Below are 21145 nucleotides of genomic sequence, written 5' to 3'. Positions count from 1 at the left end.
TCTCAGAGTGACGCTGAAAAACTAGTTCATGCATTTATTACTTCCAGGCTGGACTACTGTAATTCATTATTATCAGGATGTCCAAAAAACTCACTGAAAAGCCTTCAGCTAATCCAAAATGCTGCAGCAAGAGTACTGACAGGGACTAGAAGGAGATAGCATATTTCTCCTGTTTTGGCTTCCCTTCATTGGCTTCCTGTTAAGTCCAGAATTGAATTCAAAATCCTGCTCCTCACATACAAGGTCTTAAATAATCAGGCCCCATCTTATCTTAATGACCTTGTAGTACCATATCACCCTATTAGAGCACTTCGCTCTCGCTCTGCAGGCCTACTTGTTGTTCCTAGAGTATTTAAAAGTAGAATGGGAGGCAGAGCCTTCAGTTTTCAGGCCCCTCTTCTGTGGAACCAGCTTCCAGTTTGGATTCGGGAGACAGAAACTATCTCTACTTTTAAGATTAGGCTTAAAACTTTCCTTTTTGCTAAAGCATATAGTTAGGGCTGGACCAGGTGACCCTGAATCCTCCCTTAGTTATGCTGCAATAGACGTAGGCTGCCGGGGGATTCCCATGATGCATTGAGTTTTTCCTTTCCAGTCACCTTTCTCACTCACTATGTATTAATAGACCTCTCTGCATTGAATCATATCTGTTATTAACCTCTGTCTCTCTTCCACAGCATGTCTTTTATCCTGTCTTCCTTCTCTCACCCCAACCGGTCGCAGCAGATGGCCGCCCCTCCCTGAGCCTGGTTCTGCCGGAGGTTTCTTCCTGTTAAAAGGGAGTTTTTCCTTCCCACTGTCGCCAAAGTGCTTGCTCATAAGGGGTCATATGATTGTTGGGTTTTTCTCTGTATCTATGACGCGCCTTGAGGCGACTTTTGTTGTGATTTGGCGCTATATAAATAAAATTGAATTGAATTGAATTGAAAATTCTTAATTGCAAATGATTCTCCAATTGTCCAATTTGGAGAATGTTTTAAAATGTATTTATATTGTTCCTTTAATTGGTCACCCACTAGTCTATACACAAATGACCATGAAGTATGAAAAAATTATTATCACCAGCATCCAGTGATGCCCTTCATTGACAACTCCCAAAATATACTTGTAGAAGAGTGGGTCAATCTGTAACACATTAAAAAACCAAGTTAAATAGACCCACCTCACTGATAATACATATTGCAAAGCTTTTAAGGACAACTTAATGACAGAATATTGTTTAATACCTTAATTTTTGGCTTATTCCGCTTCCATACCCGTGTCATTTCATAGGTGTCAACCACAAATGCTCTTTCAGCACTGTCTTGGTTGAATTTGCTTACCAAGACAGTCAGATAAGCATTAATAACCTGGAATTACAACAAGAGATTCACAATAATTGCTTTAAATTTTTAAATACATTAAATAAAGTTAGTTATGCTACAAACATTTTTTGTTGGAAACAGTAAGCATAAAAACAAAAAGAAAGAAATGTCACTTTACCTCACTTTCTAGTTCCCTTTGGGGAGCTGTATTGTAAATGTCATCAAAGAATATCTTGTATGGTCCGATTTTTGACAGGAGTACATACGTCTTATTTCCCTCCCACGCATCTGTCACATCTGTGAAGTGTTTACAAAAAATAATGTATCTGGATGGACCATAGAACAAAAAAATCCCCCCCCCCAAAAAAAACAAAAAAACAAAAATACAACACAAAAAACAACAACAACAACAACTCTAAATTGTTGTAAAATAATTCAGCTGACTATTTTTAGACATGATAAGAAGATAATATTAGATGAGTTTTAGTGTTCCTTAGGTTATTACATGTCAGTTTGCACATTAACTTAAATATTTTATGAATATTTCAGAATGATTTGGGATTTAGACTAATGCAAAAGTATTGACAGTATTACCTAACTGCAAATTAGTGTTCCAGGTTTAAGGAACACATCCTCAGGGCTATTCAGCTGTATGTTACTGTTCATTAATCTTGTTTTACGACTAAAAGATAGACAGAACTTTTGAATACATGAGCCCACAACTCGTAAACATTCTGCATCAACAGTTAAAGACTACGTAGTCAGTAAATGCTATTCCAAAAACGCCAATAATTTTAGCACTTCTTAAAATGAATAAACATACTCTTGATGATCGAGGGGTCTACTGTAGATTTTACAGAGGCAGTGGAGGCATGCATCATGCCCAGAGCGGCACTGGACAATGCATTGGTGTCTGACCCAGGTGTGGACATGGTGGTGGAAATTTCAGGTGTGGACGTGGTGTTAGATGGTTCAGAGGCTGACGTGGTGGTGGATGTTTCAGAGGCTGACGTGGTGGTGGATGGTTCAGAGGCTGACGTGGTGGTGGATGGTTCAGAGGCTGACGTGGTGGTGGATGTTTCAGAGGTGGATGTGGTGGTGGATGGTTCAGAACTGGACGTGGTGGTGGATGGTTCAGAGGCTGACGTGGTGGTGGATGGTTCAGAGGCTGACGTGGTGGTGGATGGTTCAGAGGCTGACGTGGTGGTTGGGGGCCCGACTGTGGATGTGGTAGTGGTGGATGGCTCAGAAGAAGAAGCATTAGACAACTTATGTGGAATTCTTGGCTGTTCCTCTGTGAACACCATTAAATGATCAATGTTAATTTTTGGTATTGTCACACCTTTGCTGTCCAAAAGATCCACACTTTTTCCTGCTATTGCAGCAATTGTGTAGGGGCCGAGGTAATTGCGATCTAACTTGCCCCCTTTCCTCTGCTGGCTCCTCGTGTTCATCCTCCACACTTTCATGCCGACTGTAAAACTCGGACTAGGTCTGCCTTTATTTTTGTTTTGATATTTTGACTGTGTTTTTTTGCTATTGGAAATAGCAGTCTGAAGGACTTCATCCAGCTTAAAAATTTCTTCTGTTGCCTCTTCAACAGACAAAATGTCCTCCACACTGCTGTCCACCTGTAAGATGTAGAAAAGGGATGTGTTATTATATGACAATCAAAAAAAAAATTCAAGAAAAGACATTTAAAGTCTTATGTATTTAATCCAACAATGTTATTTAAAATAACTTACTCTGTATTCATCTGGGATTTGAGTAGGGTACCTCGCCTCTCTACCAAACATTAAAAAAAAGGGTAAGTACTTAGTGGTCATATGGCGCTTGGTTCTCAGGCCGAACATGACAGGATCCAAATGTTTGTCCCATTCCTCTGGCTTTTCATTTACCAACTTGGAAAGTGCTCTACAAAATTAAATAACAAAGCAGTTATTGGGATATGAAGGAAAACCAAATTAAAAATATAAACATATGAAATGCGTAAATAACATTATACCTCTGTGTGGTCCCATTCATCCTTTCTACCAACCCATTTGTCTGTGGGTGGTATGGGGCACAGAGACTCCTTTGAATGTTTAGGATTTTGCAAACATTTCGGTTGATCTGAATTCAGAAAGAAATAACCACATTACACTAGTAAAACAAGATGACACTTTGTTAGACAGTTAATTTAATTCTAACTGAGTAATGGATTTTAGGTGTTTCTTACTTACTTCATTCACAAACTCCTTCCCCTGGTCCGTTAGAATGCGCTTCGGTGCTTCAAACTGGTAAAAGAACTTCAGAATGCATTTTGCTACCTCTTCAGTGCTTTTGGACTTCAACGGATATGCCTGGGGCCATTTTGTCAAGTAGTCAATAAGTACACATATGTACTGGTTGTTATTTGAAGTCATTTTTAGTGGACCAATTAAATCCATTCCAATAAGCTCAAATGGCTGGTTGACCTATTAAACACAGAAATCATTAGCAATGCCTTATTTTCAATATAGTAATTTGAATTTTAATCAATGTTTTTTATTTATGTATTATGTCACAAACCATTTACAGGAAAAAATACACCTAAAATGTTTACCTGTATCGGTGTGTACTCCACCTCCTTTTTAATGATGACACTGCTGACCTGGCATGCCACACATTGAGTCACCTGAAAGGAGGGCAAAATAAATAAAATAATATTATTATAATATAATCAGTATAATAATTTAAATCATATAAATCTCAATAAAAAGACTTTTAATTTTTTTCTGATACAAAACGTATAAGACATCGACAGCTAACTAGTACACTTGTTAACTTGAAATTTAAGACAATAAAGGACATTTTGCGAGACAAACAATATGCATGTATAATCAAGTTGTATACAGACCCATAAATTTATGTCCTCTGACATTCCAGGCCAATAAAATCTTTTTGAGATTGCTTCTCTTGTTTTTTTCTGGCCACAGTGCGAACCACCACTGCTGGCATGAAAATCAAGGAAAACTTCATTGGCTTTGCTGGGCCCACACAGCACTTTTGCCTTAATGCAGTGATTTGTGCCTTTGTACCTTATGTAGTACAACTCGCCATCTGTAAGAAATAAAAGAAATACATGAGTAGTTTTAATCAGCTATAATATAGTCATAAATGTGGAATTATTACAGTACTGTAACATGGTCAAAAACACATGATGTGTATTTGTAAATAGAATTATTTCCACAATATCAATGTACCACACCAAAGAGTTAATGGTTAATTATAAATATTTCCTGAATAACACACCATAGTTCATTATGAATTACAGTTATGAGCCAATGCACGCATTTAAAAATCAAAAGCAGGGCATTTTTCTGTTTACTTGAAATTAAAAACTTCATTAAGGGGGAGCGACTGTTGTATTGCTGACACGTGTATTATTAGCACAGCAAAATAAAAAACAACACGCGAACAGAACACGTGACCTCACGATATAAATTCCCTTTTTTCGAAATTATTCCTTTTTGTCAAATTATGTTTTTCATTTTAGAAAAATTACAAGACAACAGTAATATGTTGTTGGTGTCATTAACAAAATCACCATTTAAATTTTTCAAACAGAATTAAGTTGTAAACACTACGAACTTCCAAAGCTAGTCAGTACTAGTTACAACACCGTCACACCTCGTAATGGCGGTGATGGCGATGATGTTGGTCACTTGGGAATTAGAACACACACTATACATGTTTTAGGACAAATATTATGTATTCCTCAAGAGACGTAACTAGGATGCCCTACTTTTGTTCGCTGTTGTGCGCAGCTGTTAATTAAACTCAAATTTGGCAAACAGTGGAAAGCTAAAAAATTACATAAAACATTCGACAAACTCACCTTGAACCTCAAAGTTCTTTGCCTTTCGACGAAAATTGCACTTTTGTGTGGTGGAAAACCCACTAGGCAAGATTCCATTGGTTTTAAACGACAGGATATCGGAATAAAGAGTGGGGTCCATGACTCTGTAACGCTTTGCTTTCACTCGGCTAATTGAAGCACTTTAGGCCTACCAATTGAGCTCTAAGCAAAACAACAGGATGTTGAGTAAATTTAAATCAGAAAAACATTTTTTAAAGGGAAAAGAAAAAGTAATATTCTAAAACATCAGAAATATTTTATGAAAGAATGAATGAAAACCTTCCAAAACGTGAAATTATCCTTATATTTAGATAAGACAATGTATACAATCTAAAAGTTGTTTATTTTTATTTTTAAAAAGAAATGTCATGTCATTATGTGCGTAATAAATATTGTTTTGCTGACAAGATATAGTCCACAATCACTTTTTGGCAGGTCGAAAATGACATATTATCGGTATTAATGTTATTTTAAAAGTTTTTCAGCAGTTCTAATAGACTGTTTGAGATATAATATGTCACATAGGACCCTTCTGAATGACATCCACCAAGTTTGAAGCAGAAACATTGTTTCAGTGACAAGATATAGGCCACAATCACTTTTTGGCAGGCTGAAAATGGCATATTATCAATGTTAATGTTCCTTTAAAGGTTATCCAGCAGTTCTAAGGGACTGTTTGAGATGTAATATTTGACATATGACCCTTCTGAATGACATCCGCCTAGTTTGAAGCAGAAACATTGTTTCAGTGACAAGATATAGGCCACAATCACTTTTTGGCAGGCTGAAAATGGCATATTATGGGTATTATTGTCTGAAGGTTCTCAGTCATCCAGGTCATCGTAGTCAAAGGAGCTTGCAAAGAAAAGCGTCTGGACTTCTTTAAGTTACTTGAAGACGTTTCACCTCTCATCCGAGAAGCTTCTTCAGTTCTAAGGTCAAATGGTGGAGAGTCCCAGATATAAACCTAGTGGGAGTATCCCCCCACAGAGGGACAAAAGGACCCCCTGATGATCCTCTAATCGCCTGAGCCAAGGTGTGAAACTGGGTGTGGGTCCCAATCAGCCAGAGTTTCGGGTGTGTTCATTGTGAAACCTGGCCCCACCTTATCATGCGAATTCCTGAGGTCAGATGGCCCAGGATGTGAGTGGGCGTTAAGGCGTCTGGGAAGGGATCTCAAAACTGGTTTTGAGATCCATTCCCAGACGCCTTAACGCCTGGGAAGGGATCTCAAAACTGATGCCTGGGAAGGGATCTCAAAACAGACGCCTTAACGCCCACTCACATCCTGGGCCAGTTTCACACCTTGGCTCAGGCGATTAGAGGATCATCAGGGGGTCCTTTTGTCCCTCTGTGGGGGGATACTCCCACTAGGTTTATATCTGGGACTCTCCACCATTTGACCTTAGAACTGAAGAAGCTTCTCGGATGAGAGGTGAAACGTCTTCAAGTAACTTAAAGAAGTCCAGACGCTTTTCTTTGCAAGCTCCTTTGACTATGGGTATTATTGTTCCTTTAAAAGTTATTCAGCAGTTCTTGGAGAGTGTTTGGGATATAATATGTCACATGCAACCCTTCTGGATGATATCCAACAATTTTGAAGCGGAAACATTGTTTCAGTGACAAGCAATCACTTTTTGGCAGGTTGAAAATGTCATATTATGGGTATTAATGTTCCTGTAAAAGTTATTCAGCAGCCCTTAGAGACTGTTTGAGATATAATGTGCCACATATGATCCTTTTGGATGATACCCAACAAGTTTGATGCAGAAATATTGTTTCAGTGACAAGATATAGGCCACAATCACTTTTTGGCAGGCTGAAAATGGCATGACTGGTGGAGATATAATATTTGACATATGACCCATCTGAATGACTTCCAGCAAGTCTGAAGCAGGAATATTGTTTCAGTGACAAGATATAGGCGGCCATCCATTTTTTGCAGGTTGGAAATTGCATATTATCAGTTCTATTGTTCCCTTAAAGGTTATTAAGGATTTCCTAGAGACCGTTTGGGATATGATGTGCCACATATGATCCTTTTGGATGATACCCAACAAGTTTGATGCAGAAATATTGTTTCAGTGACAAGATATAGGCCACAATCACTTTTTGAAAGGCTGAAAATGGCATATTATCGGTATTAACGTTCTTTTAAAAGTTATTCAGCAGTTCTTGGAGAGTTTTTGGGATATAATATATCACATGTGACCCTTCTGGAATATATCCAACAAGTTTGAAGCCGAAATATTGTTTCAGTGACAAGTTATAGGCCACAATCACTTCTTGGTAGCGCTAAAATGCCATGTTCTCAGTCGTTATTCTGAACAAACAAGAAAGAGTCATGGTGATACTGGCACAATAGGTCTTTATTGTTTTAACTACTATTCGACAGTCTTATAACAAATATGAACAACGAGAGTAGACATACTAAACCTGTAGGCATTAATTATTCCATCGTGATGCGTGTAGTCATTCGTGACTGCGCTACACACTGAAAGCAACGTTCTGAGAAGCATCATAATTCAGTTACAAGAAACGTTAAAGTTCCATAAATGCATACCTTTGCCTAATAACAAAGGCATAAATGTGTTTGTTTGCCCCCCCCCCCCCCCGTTATATCAGTTGCACGGAAGTAGCTGGCAACGCAAGTAATCCGGGCGCTGCAGCTTTAAGCAGCTGCGCGCGCTCCCGCGGACGGCAATCAGTTTCTGGCAGACAATCACTTTTGGGCACAACACCTGTTTATGTACTGTGGTGAAGTCGCATCTGCGCTGTGAAATCCAGCTCTCCTCGGAATTAAAAGTGCGCTCTTATTTGGACGTTTGTGGTGACTGAGAGGACAGAAAGAGGTTACAGTAGGGATGTGTGCCATTTAACTTTAAAGATTTCTTCACAGTTATCAAAACCACGACAGCTCACAACCTTTAATGTCCGCTTTAAACACATAAGTCCGCCTACCATCATTAGCGAGTATGAAGTCACAGCTCAAACGTCGTCATCCGGATTTCAAAATAAAATATCAATTTCCATATACGTTGTATTATCTGTTGCTTTTGAATTAGCAAGTAAAAAGCAATTAGACATGTAAAGAGCGATTCATATTTACCGTGGAAAGTTACATGCAAGGTTCCTTTGTAAAGAGATCGGTGTGACCTTTTCCACAAAGTCTATTTATAGCTTTTAGCAGTTTGAATCAGCAGCCAATGGACGTCAACTTACACCAGGAGAAAAAAATGAAAACAGCAGTAAAATAAAGAATGTGATCTTTATATTAAAACAAAAAACAAAAACAATCACTATTTGACTCCAAAGAAGTTGATATTTCTGGATTTTTGACCTATTCTCTCTTTTTGCTGGTGTCACAAAATCAGAACAAAGTACTGTATGAGTAGCAGCAGAGTAATCTAGAGAGCCATGTGAAGCACATCTTAAGAGAACAATCTGTAACAGCACAGAGGGAATCAAAGACTTTGGGGAATACATCCACTAATCACCTTGACACCAATCCCAGATGATCCCTTTATCTCAAGGCAGCATTTTAAGTGAGAGCAACATTTCCAAGCGACTTCTTCCCAGAATCAGCTTTATGTGACTTTCTTACCTGGGCTATTGAGTGTGCATCAAGACAAAGACACTGGTGTAAATGTTTGTGAATCTTCAGTCATTTATTTTTTGCTGTTGCTTGGAAGGTTCTCATTTGCCACTATCTAATAACTGGCCCTATTAACAGCACAATACTTTATGCTGAAAAATGGCGTTAAAAGGAACTGAACACAAAAAAAATCTGCGTAACATATTCACAGTTGAATTATACCGTTTAATTTTCACACAACCTCTTACATTGCAAACAAAACAATTCTTAAAATAATTTTTGCACATACTTCATTTACAATAACATGGCAGTTCAAATATAATATTTAGTTTAATTTTACAAAATTATAAAATTTTACTGGACATATATACACAAATATACTGTAGGTATATACAAACATAGATAGAAAAACAGCTTTTGTCTATTTCTCTGGTTGGACAAGGACAAGAAATGGCAAGAGCTAGCCCTGCTAGCTGTTTGTATAGACACAACAGGCACTCACTCTCACACAAACACACGCTTGCACACAAAGAACTTGTTCGCCACAAGCATCTATAGCTTTAGGCCTGGCAACAGTCTACTCACAGTCTAACACCTCAAAACTTTTCTGTTACAAATTTGACCAAACAGATTCAGAATTCAGGAACATCACCTTCCACTTTCAAACCGTCCAAGCTCCTCCTCCATTTCCACTGTGCTGTGGGCCAACATGGGGCACCTTGCTTAAAAGGCACTAGTTTATAAGCAGGCTCTCGTTCCAAACCTCAACTCTTCCATTTGCAAGCTGCTCTGCCACATGCTGGGATCCATCAGGGGAAGGACCTCACTTTGGGCTTTGTCCCTTTGCCACAAGTAGGGCAATAACATTAAGAGCATCTCGGGTGAAGAGGAGCAGGGCACTTTGGGTGAATTTAAAATGCTTTACTGTCCCTGAACAGGTCGATGCGCAGGGCCAGCTCCTTGAAAGAAGGGCGCAAACCAGGGTCTTTGTCCCAGCACTCCTCCATGATTTCATGTATCTGAAAAAGAGTAGGACACGAACAATTAACAAATAAACAAACAAACAAAAAAACTACTGGTAGTGATTTGATTCCTGTATGGAAACAGAGTCATAACAATCCTCAGAAGGATTTCTGTTGATTTTCCTGATGACTAACAACAAAACTCTTGAATGTCTAAACTATTCTCAATGGGCAACTTGGGAAAAAGATGATTTAAGTGACTGTGAATGTGGCACAGCTGTTGATGCCAGACAGGCTGGGATTGTCACACACCTGCAGAAACCACTGGTAGTCATCAGTGCTTCCCTCAGCCTCCTAGTAGGCACATCTATGGGATCAATTTCAAACTCCTATGCTGCTTTGTACTCAAGTTATAACATTCACAGCCACAACCACAGTGTACCCATTAGTGCTGGGCTATATCATACCGTTCACGGTAATACCGGTGTAATTTTGGGCAACGATAGGAAAATGAAATATCGTGATAGAATATGGGTAAAACGCGCATGCGCAGTGCCTTTGTTTACATACGCACATGGCGGTGACGCAGAATGAGAAGAGCGAAAGTGGATTGTTGAATGAAACGGATGAACCAGAATTGGTTTGTAAAAATGCTGCAACTTCAGTGGTGTGGAACTGATTTAGCTTTCGTCCGTCAGATACACAACAAAGCACTATTTTTGGTAGAGCATGCTAGCGGGCCGTCGTTATTACCGTGTTGTTTGGAAAATACTGCACACTTAAAATCAATCCTTTGATTTTTCTGAAAATCGACAGTGCCCCTTATAATCCCGTGTGCCTTATGTATGAATTCTGGTTGTGTTTACTGACCTCGAAACGATTTTATGTGGTAGACGGCGCTCGAAAATCTGTCAAATGATTTAGTACGACTTTGCTAAGCTACGAACCCGCACCGCTTGATGGATTGTCGGAGCATTACGGCTATCGTAGGCAGGAGCCTCGCGGAGTGATACGTATTGTGCTTCAACATAATATTACCATATTGTGTGTGTGTATAACCTCTTTTTAAGTTTTGTGGATATTATACATGGTTATGCTGAGGATATGTCGGCCAGTTTCCACTGGAAATGCCTTTTGGCTAAACTGTCAGCCAGGAATTTGCACTGTTACATTTTTATATAACTTTAATGCACATAAAAAAAACAGCTGCTTGTTTAAGTGAAAATACATTGATGGGGTTTTTTGCACTGATAAAGTTGTGGAGTTGTAAAGTATTTTGTCTAGAGTCAATTATATCGTCAGTTATATCGTTATCGCAAATTTTCAAATTTGGTCCAAGGTGGCGCGGCCACGTCCAGACGCCTTCCTGACCGCTCCGCTCCGACTATCCACTTTTCTTGTTTTTTACTTATTTTTTGCTCTGGTTTACATCCCAAAATCCTCTAGTCTTATAGTATACGACAGCGGATCACTTGTAAACATCGGTGACAAGGTTGCACATCTAATCTTGGACACTTTTAAACCTGACCCTTCCTGGCGGCCAGAGATTCTACGCGGCGCGGAGAACAACAAAGGACGGGCCGCTCATCCAAGGCGCAGAACAAAGAAGCGCCGGGGGAACCGCGCTGGCATTAGGAACAGACTGAGACAGCAGGCGCATCGCGCACCACTGCCCAGTATCCTACTGGCCAACGTACAATCCATGGAGAACAAGCTCGATGACCTAAGAGCAAGGGTTACCTTCCAACGTGACATGAGGGACTGCAACATTCTGTGCTTCACGGAGACATGGCTGACCCCCACCGTACCGGACCGTGCCGTAACTCCGTCGGATTCATTCTTTGTGCTCCGCGCGGACAGAACGGCAGAGTCGAACAAAACCAAAGGTGGAGGAGTGTGTTTCATGGTAAACAGAAAGTGGTGTGATGCCAGGAGCATTTCTACTCTCTCCAGCGGCTGCTCGCCACATCTGGAGTTCCTGAGCATTAAGTGCCGCCCTTTCTATCTGCCCCGTGAGTTCACCTCGGTCATCGCCACGGTGGTCTACATCCCACCCCAAGCGGACACAGGTATGGCTTTGTCCGAATTACATGATGTGCTGAGCTCGCTTCAAAACAAGGACCCGGGCGCAGCCCTCATTGTAGCAGGAGACTTTAATAAAGCGAACCTCAGACAAGTCATGCCAAACTTTTACCAGCATGTCTCGTGTCCAACGAGAGGGGATCGAATTTTGGATCACTGCTACACGCCATACAAGCAGGGCTACAAAGCTGTCTCACACCCGACTTTTGGAAAGTCTGACCACAACGCCATCTTCCTCATTCCCCAGTATAAACAAAACATACGGAGGGAAGACGTAACCACGAGGGAGGTAAAACGGTGGACTGCCCAATCAGAAGCTACGCTACAGGACGCACTCAACGACGTCGACTGGGACATGTTCAGAGCATGCGCAGTCGACATCAACGAGTTTACGGAAGTAGCAGTATGCTTCGTCAATATGCTAGCGGAGGAGATTATCCCCACTGCGAGAGTCACCACATTCCCAAACCAGAAACCGTGGATGGACAGATCGATCCGCACTGCAGTAAACGCCAGGACCGCCTCCTACAACGCGGGTCTCGCCACTGGCGATATGAGCGCCTACAAAGCGGCCTCATACGGCGTGCGGTGAGAGATGCCAAACGCCGGTACCGGGAGCGTGTGGAGTCCCGCTTCCACCAGGGCGACACACAGAGTATGTGGCACGGACTACGCACCATTATGGACTACAAAGCCAGGGACACTGCGCCGATCAACGCCGACTCTGCATTCACCAACGAGCTGAATCAGTTCTACGCCCGTTTAGAGGTTAGCCAGGCGGCTAATGCTATCTACCGCCTGAATACCGAGGACAGTGACGTCATCAGCGAGAGACCGGTGACCAGCATCGCGGAGCATGACGTCCGAGCGGCATTGAGGAGAGTGAACACAAGGAAAGCGGCAGGGCCAGACGGCATCACCAGCCGTCTGCTGCGCTGCTGTGCTGACCAGCTAGCAGGTGTGTTCACTTACATCTTCAACGAGTCCCTGGCGAAGTCTGTGGTCCCCACATGCTTCAAAAGATCCACCATTATCCCTGTGCCCAAGAACAGCAAACCCTCATCCCTGAATGATTACCGGCCAGTTGCACTGACCTCGGTAGTAATGAAGGTGTTTGAGAGGCTGCTGAAGAACATCATCTCCTCCTCCATCCCAGACACCACAGATCCGCTGCAGTTCGCCTACCGATCCAACAGATCCACAGAGGATGCCATCGCCCACGTCCTGCACACCACCCTCAGCCACGCGGACAAGAAACAGGGTAACTATGTGCGAATGCTGTTTGTTGATTACAGTTCAGCGTTTAACACAATAGTGCCCTGCAGACTGTTCACAAAGCTCAGGGATCTGGGACTTAACAGCCGTCTATGTGCATGGGTGTTGGACTTCCTCACTGGCAGAACTCAGGTGGTGAGGGTGGGTAGATGCGTCTCTAACAGCATCACCATCAACACAGGAGCACCTCAGGGATGTGTCCTCTCGCCACTGCTCTACTCCCTCTACACTTCAGACTGTGTGGCCACCCATGGCTCCAACACCATTGTGAAGTTTGCTGACGACACAGTGGTGTTGGGTGCCATCTCCAACAACGATGAGGCGGCCTACATGGATGAAGTGAAGAATCTGGCATCATGGTGCCAGGACAACCACCTCCAGCTGAACGTCGGCAAGACCAAGGAGCTGGTGGTGGACTTCAGAAGGGGTCAGCACAGAGACTACAAGCCCATTATCATCAATGGAGCTCCAGTGGAGAGGGTGCAGTCCTTCAAATATCTTGGTGTCCACATCTCCTCAGACCTGACATGGGCTGCCCACATTCAGGTCCAGACCAAAAAGGCTAGGCAGCGCCTGTATCACCTACGACAACTGAGGAAGTTCAGGGTCTCTTCAAAGATCCTCAGGATTTTCTATACAGGCGCTGTGGAGAGCATCCTCACACAGAACATGACATCGTGGTTTGGGAACAGCTGTGTGAAGGACCAAAAAGCTCTCCAGAGAGTGATCCGTACAGCAGAACGCTGCTGCAGGATTGCTCTCCCCCCGCTTCAGGACACCTACACCAGGAGATGCCGGACTAGAGCAGCGCAGATACTGAAGGACCCGTCCCATCCTGGCAACAAACTGTTCCAACTTCTGGAATCTGGTAGAAGGTTCCGCATCATCCGGGCAAGGACAGAGAGACTCAAGAGGAGCTTCTAACCCCAAGCCATCCGGGCCCTAAACACACACACACCCGCCCTCTCACATCATCTATAATTGACCCTGTGCACGAGAAAATGCTAACTTCCTGGTTTGAGACCGGATGTGGGGTTGTACATTTCCAGTAGCTTTACTTTGCGGTCAATCGCTACTGCGAAGATATACTCCAAAATCATGTCCAAAACTCGAAAACGGAAAGATCGCGTTAAGTTACAAAGAGCAGAAGGTGGGAACACTCACCACTGTTGTGTCATAAAAAAATCTAATGATCAATTTTGACGTTTAAAGAGTTTAGATCGATCAGTTGTTTACATCACTCAACACAAGCAGAACTGCATTACTGCATGCAGAAGACACATCGTCCACATTCAGAAGCACATCTCTGTATAGTGACTGGTCTTATGATTTAAACAGGCAAATGTTCAGCATTCAAACTACAGGTGAAGAATAGTCAAACCAGATGTTTCCCCCATTATGTCGAGATCAGCTAGCCAAGTACACACCTACACAGCATGTTAACAAACTGTGAAAAAAGCCACACAAAAAATGAATGATTGCTGGTAAGGGTTTTTATACATTAGTATGTACGAAGGGTATGTTGTGACTTACCTTAAAAATTACAGTGGTCCCTCGCGGTTCACCTTTCACCTCGCTGTTTCGCAGATTTTTTAGTGCAAGTTTGCATGCTTTTTTTTTTTTTTTTTACATCACATTGTGTCATGCGCCCTGATCGCTGCAAACGATCTCCTCCGTGCCGTCTCTCCTGTACAGTACACAATCGCTACATCGATCGCTAGCAGTGTGACTCTGAAGTGCAGTACTGTATGTCCACGATGTCCACGAAATGTTTTGCACCGTCAAAAAATAAAATTGCCTACTTGAGTTCACCTATCGCTGGTTATTTTTAGAACATAACACCCGCGATAAACAAGGGACAGCTGAGAAATATAACATTTGAATCCATTTTCTCTTTTGCCCTGAGGCGCGGGGAAAAAATATCGACAAGTCAATGAACATCATTTACAGATATATTGGGTAAATGCCCAAGACATCTATAGAAATGTAAATCGCCACTTGATTCATTCATTTGCTTAACTTGTTTTGGACCGTAAACCAGGCACGAATAGGACACCGGAAACAAAGCTCCCCACAGGAGTTTCCGCACCGGAAGTAGCATATGCTAACGTGCACATAGTCAATTGACTGAGACAGGACTCTCTTCCAGACACTCTAAACCAAGGCACAATGTACATTCCAAATTCCTTTAATTTTAAATATGTTTATATTGTCTATTCTGTAAAATAGTCAGATGTCTATTCATATTAATGTACAGAATTCACCTGCTTGCTGCTACTACTGCACATTCACCCAGTGTGTGTGTGTGTGTGTGTGTATATATATATATATATATATATATAAAATGTTCTTCCTCTACCCCCCCCCCCCCATTTTTGCACATGTCGAGGAGCATGTCACGCTACATTTCACTGTGTGTTATACTTGTATAACTATGCACGTGACAAATAAAGAACCTTGAACCTTGAACGTATATCGTAGAGCTGGGCGATAGAACGATAACGATATGTATTGCGAAATAACTTTTTCTCGATAGAAAAGTTAAACTATTGTGATAAGCCTCATCTCGCTTGTCCTCTTCAAAAAAAAAAAAAAAAAAAAAGGAAAAAAGAAGAACAGCCAATCCAAATTAACTAGCGCAGAGCTGAACCAATCACAGCCGCAGCATCACGTCAGGTGACTTATTACGTACAGCACAAGTGCCAAGCCACACATGTGTATTTGTTTGGGAAGCAGCCGCCGTGCCGCCCGGGTAATGGAGGAAATGAGTGTGCCGACTAGAGAAAAATTAACCAAGAACGTGACCGAAGGTTACCGAAGAGAAAACCGATGATGGTTCCAATGCCGGAGAGACTGTCGAACGGAAGAGCCATAGAAGTTCCGTAGTGTGCAGGTATTTCGGCTATTTCAAGTCTGACAAAAAACAGAGTAGTAAATTGTAAACTGTAAATTGTGCCGAAAGCAAGTCTGGAAATACAATAAATCGCTTTCTGACTGAAAGCGCCAATTCGTCATTCGGCTTTTGTCAGACTAAAGTAACTGTTAAAACTGTTTGAAAAGCTAAGCTATACAACAAGGAGAGATTGAGAATTTCCTTTTAGTTCTCAGTTTATTTGATATTGACAAAAGTTAGTCAATTTTGTCTGTTCTTCTGTAAAACAAACTAAGATTTATTTTTAGAATTAATAATTGCCTTTTGTGTAGTTTGCAATATTTGCCTTTATTTATCTGAAAGTCTCATGTTCCTTAAGTACATCTACCCTGTTGAACTTATTATGGGAAATAAATATTTAAATCAAAACAAGCTGCTGATTATTTCACATTTTACTTGTGAGCAACGGCACATTTAAATCTTACAAATATAGTTATTTGGCTTATATCGTGATATATATCGTTATCGCCTGAAATCAAAAAAACATATCGTGATATGAAAAAATCTTATATCGCCCAGCTCTAGTATATCGTGATAAATATTTTTGGTCATATCGCCCTGCTCTAGTACCCATTTTGTAATAGTAGCTCAGAGCATGATAAGACCACGTTACAGAGTTCTAACGATGTCAAACTCATTCCCCTAACATGACTGTGAGTTTACTGCAAGAATTAGGAAGAATTAGGCCAATCATGAAGGCAAAAGGGCATACAACCCAGTACTAGGCAGGGAGTACCTAATAGAGTGGCAGAGAAAAGCATGACTTCAATTTAAAGATACAATTGCTTGATGTGTAACTAAGCAACTACTTGGGAATAAAGCCGTCCAATCAGTTTGTCTATGTTGTGGTCAAAATTTGTTAGGACTGATAACTTGACAAGAAAAACAAACAACCCCAAAACAAAAGAACAAACAGCAGAGCACGATGATACCTCTGTAGGACATCCCAGGGGTTGAGGCAGCCTGCTGCCTGATTTGAGGAGCTCAATGAGGTGATAGACAATCAGCTGCCCTTGCTTGTCATTCCCCATCATGGCCATGAAAACCTGAGCAGGAGGAAAGGAAAAAACGTTTCAAATAGCTTGACTTTCACCATATGACTTAAGCTAAATAAAACTTAAGCTCTTGAGAAAGCACAAGAATATCCTTACAGATAAAGCAAACTGAAATCTAATCTAAGACAAGGCATGACTGGAACCAGCCTCTCCTTTACAAAATATAAAGTCACTTAGTGAATCAACAAAGTATAACTAAAATATAAAAAAACACTTCAACGTCTAATAATTTTAATGATTCATTTTAATAAAATAATGTCCCCCCCCCCAAAAAAAAAAAAAAAAAAAAAAATCCTATCTCGGACTCTCTGGAAACAGACACTCTACCTAGAACGTGCATTTATGTTCTAGGTAGAGTGTCTGTCTCCGGAGGGAGAAACAAAAAGAATGCTGCTGCAAGGCTTTTAACTAAGACACGAAAAAGAGAGCACATTACACCAGTTCATTACACTGGCTCCCAGTATTTTTTAGAATTCATTTTAAAATCTTGGTGCTGACTTTTAAAGATTTGAATTGTGATGCCCCTGCCTACATTTCTGATCTTTTAGAACCCCACGCTCCCTCTCGCAGCCTGAGATCATCTAATCAAAGGCTGTTGGTAGTCCCACGGACTCGTTTTAAGACCAGAGGTGATAGATCTTTTAGAGTGGTGGCCCCCAGGTTGTGGAATGCTCTCCCTCCATTATTACATTGCCTTGATTGTATTTATTCTTTTAAAAAGCAGCTTAGGACTCATTTATTTAGATGGGCTTTTAATTAGATTTGTGCTGTATGTTTGATTATTGACGTATTTTATGTATTTCTGTTTTTATATTACTGTGAAGCACTTTGTGGTTTTTATCCTGTGAAAGGTGCTATATAAATAAATTGATTTGATTTGAAAAAGAGCCTCTTTTTTTCCTGGAGCAGTCAGATAACCTTTCAGTTGTTGTCAGGGTTCAAATGTTATGATTCATTTGGGTTTTTTTTTTTTTGTTTTGTTTGTTTTTTTACATAGTATGAATCACTGCAGAGTATGAATTTTGTTTGGGGTTTTTTGCTGTATAGGTGGAGAGAAAAAGACCACTTGATGGGGTTAATTTTTGCATTTTTTTTTTTTTTTTTTTAAATGTCTTCCAATCTGTTTCAGATTGTTGACGGGGCCACTATCAGCATACTCTTTCTCCCTTGGACACCTACTAGTAGTAACTCTTATATAGCTTACTAGGGCTTCACTTGGAATATATTGGCATAAAAGAAAACAAACCTCCATGAATGATTATAAATGATTTTTAAACTAAAACTTTATTTAAACACAGATATAAACCTGAAACTCTGCCCTATGCATTTTTGAAGGGGATTAAATATGACTGCTCTATTTTTCCAGGCGCATGAAAACTCCTTGAAAACTAATGTTTAGTTTGGTCAGGTGTAAAATTACAAAAAAACCCACAAAAAAACAAAAACACATATTTGATATGTGTGCGTTCTGAATACCATCTTATGTATTGTGTTGTACCTGTTACTTCAAAACAGCAGACTAGCTCATTTCTGTTAGGTCTGAAAGAAAATCTGAATTCACAAAGATTTTGAGGCGATTTCCACACACTCCTTTTTCAACATGAGAACCTTTTTTAACCGATGTTCCTACAAGCTATGAAGTTAACCTGAAGGGTGTGACTCAAGGATTGTCCAGGTGTGAGTCAGGTCACAACGCTACTCCACTATTAACTAGAATACAAAAACCACTATGCAATGCCCAAAAGACAAAAGGCAATACTGCCTGCTAAAATTGGAATGTTGATCTGTTTGTTAGATGTCAGGGTGCAATGAGTGCATTTTGGTAATGCACACAGAGATGTGCTCTTAAAACTCTAAAGTTACTTTTTTTCTTTCTATACACACATAAAAACTTGAAATGCACTGTATGTATGATGTATTACTTACTGCAGGAGGACTGCAGTTCTTGTCACTGTGGGTGAAGAGCTCATAAAGTACAACTCCAAAGCTCCAGACATCCGACGCCACAGAGAACTTGCTTTCAGTCAAAGACTCGGGGGCATACCTGTGAAGCAGCACACCAGGTCACTCCATTTCTCTGAAGTTAATTTATAAAGCTACACTAAACTAAAAATAGAGAAGAAGGATCACAGTTAAATTCTAAAAAAACAAACATATTCTGACCAGAATATGGGGCTCTCTCCAGGATCTTTCACCATGTAGTAGTCTTTGTCCTGAGGCAGAACTTTGGTGAGGCCGAAATCCCCGATTTTTACTCTGAGTTCGCTCTCCACTAGGATATTTCGTGTTGCCAAGTCTCTATGGATATACCGCTTACTTGATAGGTACTCCATACCCTATGCAAAGATGTAACAAAAACAAACAATTATATTTTATCACTAGTTTAAGTGGTCAGAAAAACGAACAAACAAGGGACAAACTGGCCATGTCTGCAGTACCTTGCAGATCTGAGAAGTGTAATGGACGAGCTTCTGATGCTCGATTCGCTCTCGGTTTTTTATGAGGTAATCTCGCAGACTTCCAAAGGGAAGATATTCCATGATGAGACGGAGGTTTCGTCGACCTGAAGGAAGGAAAATTTCCAAAATACAAAATGCTCATCTGTAACCGAATTGTAGGAGGACATAATGAAGCCACACTGGGGGGGAGGATACTAAGAAATATGTATGTAGAATTATTTTTTCCATTCCCACATAAGATAAAAAAGTAGAAAATGTTTGTACCATGCATTTAGTTAATGAAAATGTAAAACAGCCTGCTTACTTTGTTTCTGTAAGAGAAAAACAAAGCTACAGAGACGTTGATCAAAAGTACCTGCACTGTAGCAAACACCCTTGTACTTGACAATGTTCTCATGCTGAAGAGATTTTAGGATCTCGATCTCCCGCTCAAAGTCTCGCATGTGCTCTGCGGTGCTGTGCTGAAGTTTCTTCACGGCCACGACCTCTCCGGTGTTGTCCTGCAGTGGGTCATATCGACACATCTCCACACTGCCAAAGTTTCCCTTGAACAGAAGAACAAATAATTGAGCCGTCGTTGTTTATTCATAGTTTGATTTTTAATTGTACTGTATCCTTTTTGAATGCACATTTTGTTCAAAAATACCTCAACCTCCACATTTATCATACCTTGCCCAGCTGCTGTAAGAATATGAGGTGTCTCTCTTCAAACTGAGCTGGATCCTGATTGTCAAACCCACCAGATGCCCACGCAGAGCCCACTGTCCTATTTGGCAGGATGTCACTGTCCACGATCAATTCATAGTCTGGGAAGAAAGAAAGGAGAAAACTCTTGTGTCTGGATGGAAATGACATTGGACTTGTCTGGCCTCCCCAGGCATGAATCATAGTTGAGGGATAACGGACACTTGGTTGCTTACACGAATGGATTTAAGCTGTTTGCGAAAATACCTATCTACCCACATATCTAACCTACTGTGACGTCACCTTTGGTTTGTGAAACCTCTTTTTTTGTCATCAGGATCATGTAAAAACCAGCTGTGAAGTGGAGGGGTGAGTCTGACAGTGAAACTGCAGGCAGACCGACCCCAGGGCAAATACTACGGATGACCAAGATTTAAAAAGAGACTTAATTTTTCATTCAATATGACCCACTTCTATGAAACCGGAAGTTTGTTTTATTTTTTGCATCCACAGCTATATCCATCTGGTGGCCTTCAGCTAGAATCCAGATTTAAGGCACTTCCACATTATTTTTTTTTAATGTTGTGACCCAGAAGATACTACATTCATGTTTCTGGTTATGTTTTTACAACTTCAGTTTAGTTTTTGAGGCGTCTACCAACCTGGTGTGAAGAGGCTGTGGAGGTCACGGATAACGGCACGAAACGTAGGCCTGAATGTGGGCTCATAGTCCATGCAGCTAGAAATCAGATTAGCCAGTTCAGTCCACTTTGGTGCAGGAAGCTGGTGGTGATCCATGTAAAACAGGGTTTTCTGGGACAGAAAAATGGGGATTAATGCCGGTGTGCAGATGCAGATGGAGTGGCTTAAAGCAACTCTTAAATTAGCATGCATTTATATGGAAACTAATATATATA

The 21145-nt window shown here is 40.9% G+C and overlaps 1 protein-coding gene across 1 annotated transcript in view; it reads right to left on the bottom strand.

Moving 5' to 3' along the window:
- Positions 1–7794: 7794 nt before the first annotated feature.
- jak2b (Janus kinase 2b) overlaps positions 7795–21145 on the bottom strand; it is a 34077-nt gene continuing 20726 nt past the window's right edge. Inside the window, exons 17-24 of the mRNA XM_084945566.1 lie at positions 20891–21041; positions 20214–20350; positions 19900–20089; positions 19524–19648; positions 19249–19421; positions 19012–19129; positions 16963–17076; positions 7795–9798 (exon numbers count right to left, since the gene is read on the bottom strand). Of these exons, the coding sequence (XP_084801692.1) occupies positions 9691–9798; positions 16963–17076; positions 19012–19129; positions 19249–19421; positions 19524–19648; positions 19900–20089; positions 20214–20350; positions 20891–21041 (1116 nt within the window). The 3' untranslated portion in view covers positions 7795–9690. The remainder of the gene's footprint in view (positions 9799–16962; positions 17077–19011; positions 19130–19248; positions 19422–19523; positions 19649–19899; positions 20090–20213; positions 20351–20890; positions 21042–21145) is intronic.

This window comes from Perissodus microlepis, chromosome 12 (assembly GCF_051167445.1).
Source record: "Perissodus microlepis isolate ML-2025 ecotype Zambia chromosome 12, ASM5116744v1, whole genome shotgun sequence".
Classification (NCBI taxonomy): domain Eukaryota; kingdom Metazoa; phylum Chordata; class Actinopteri; order Cichliformes; family Cichlidae; genus Perissodus; species Perissodus microlepis.
This window is presented reverse-complemented; position numbering and strand designations above follow the sequence as displayed.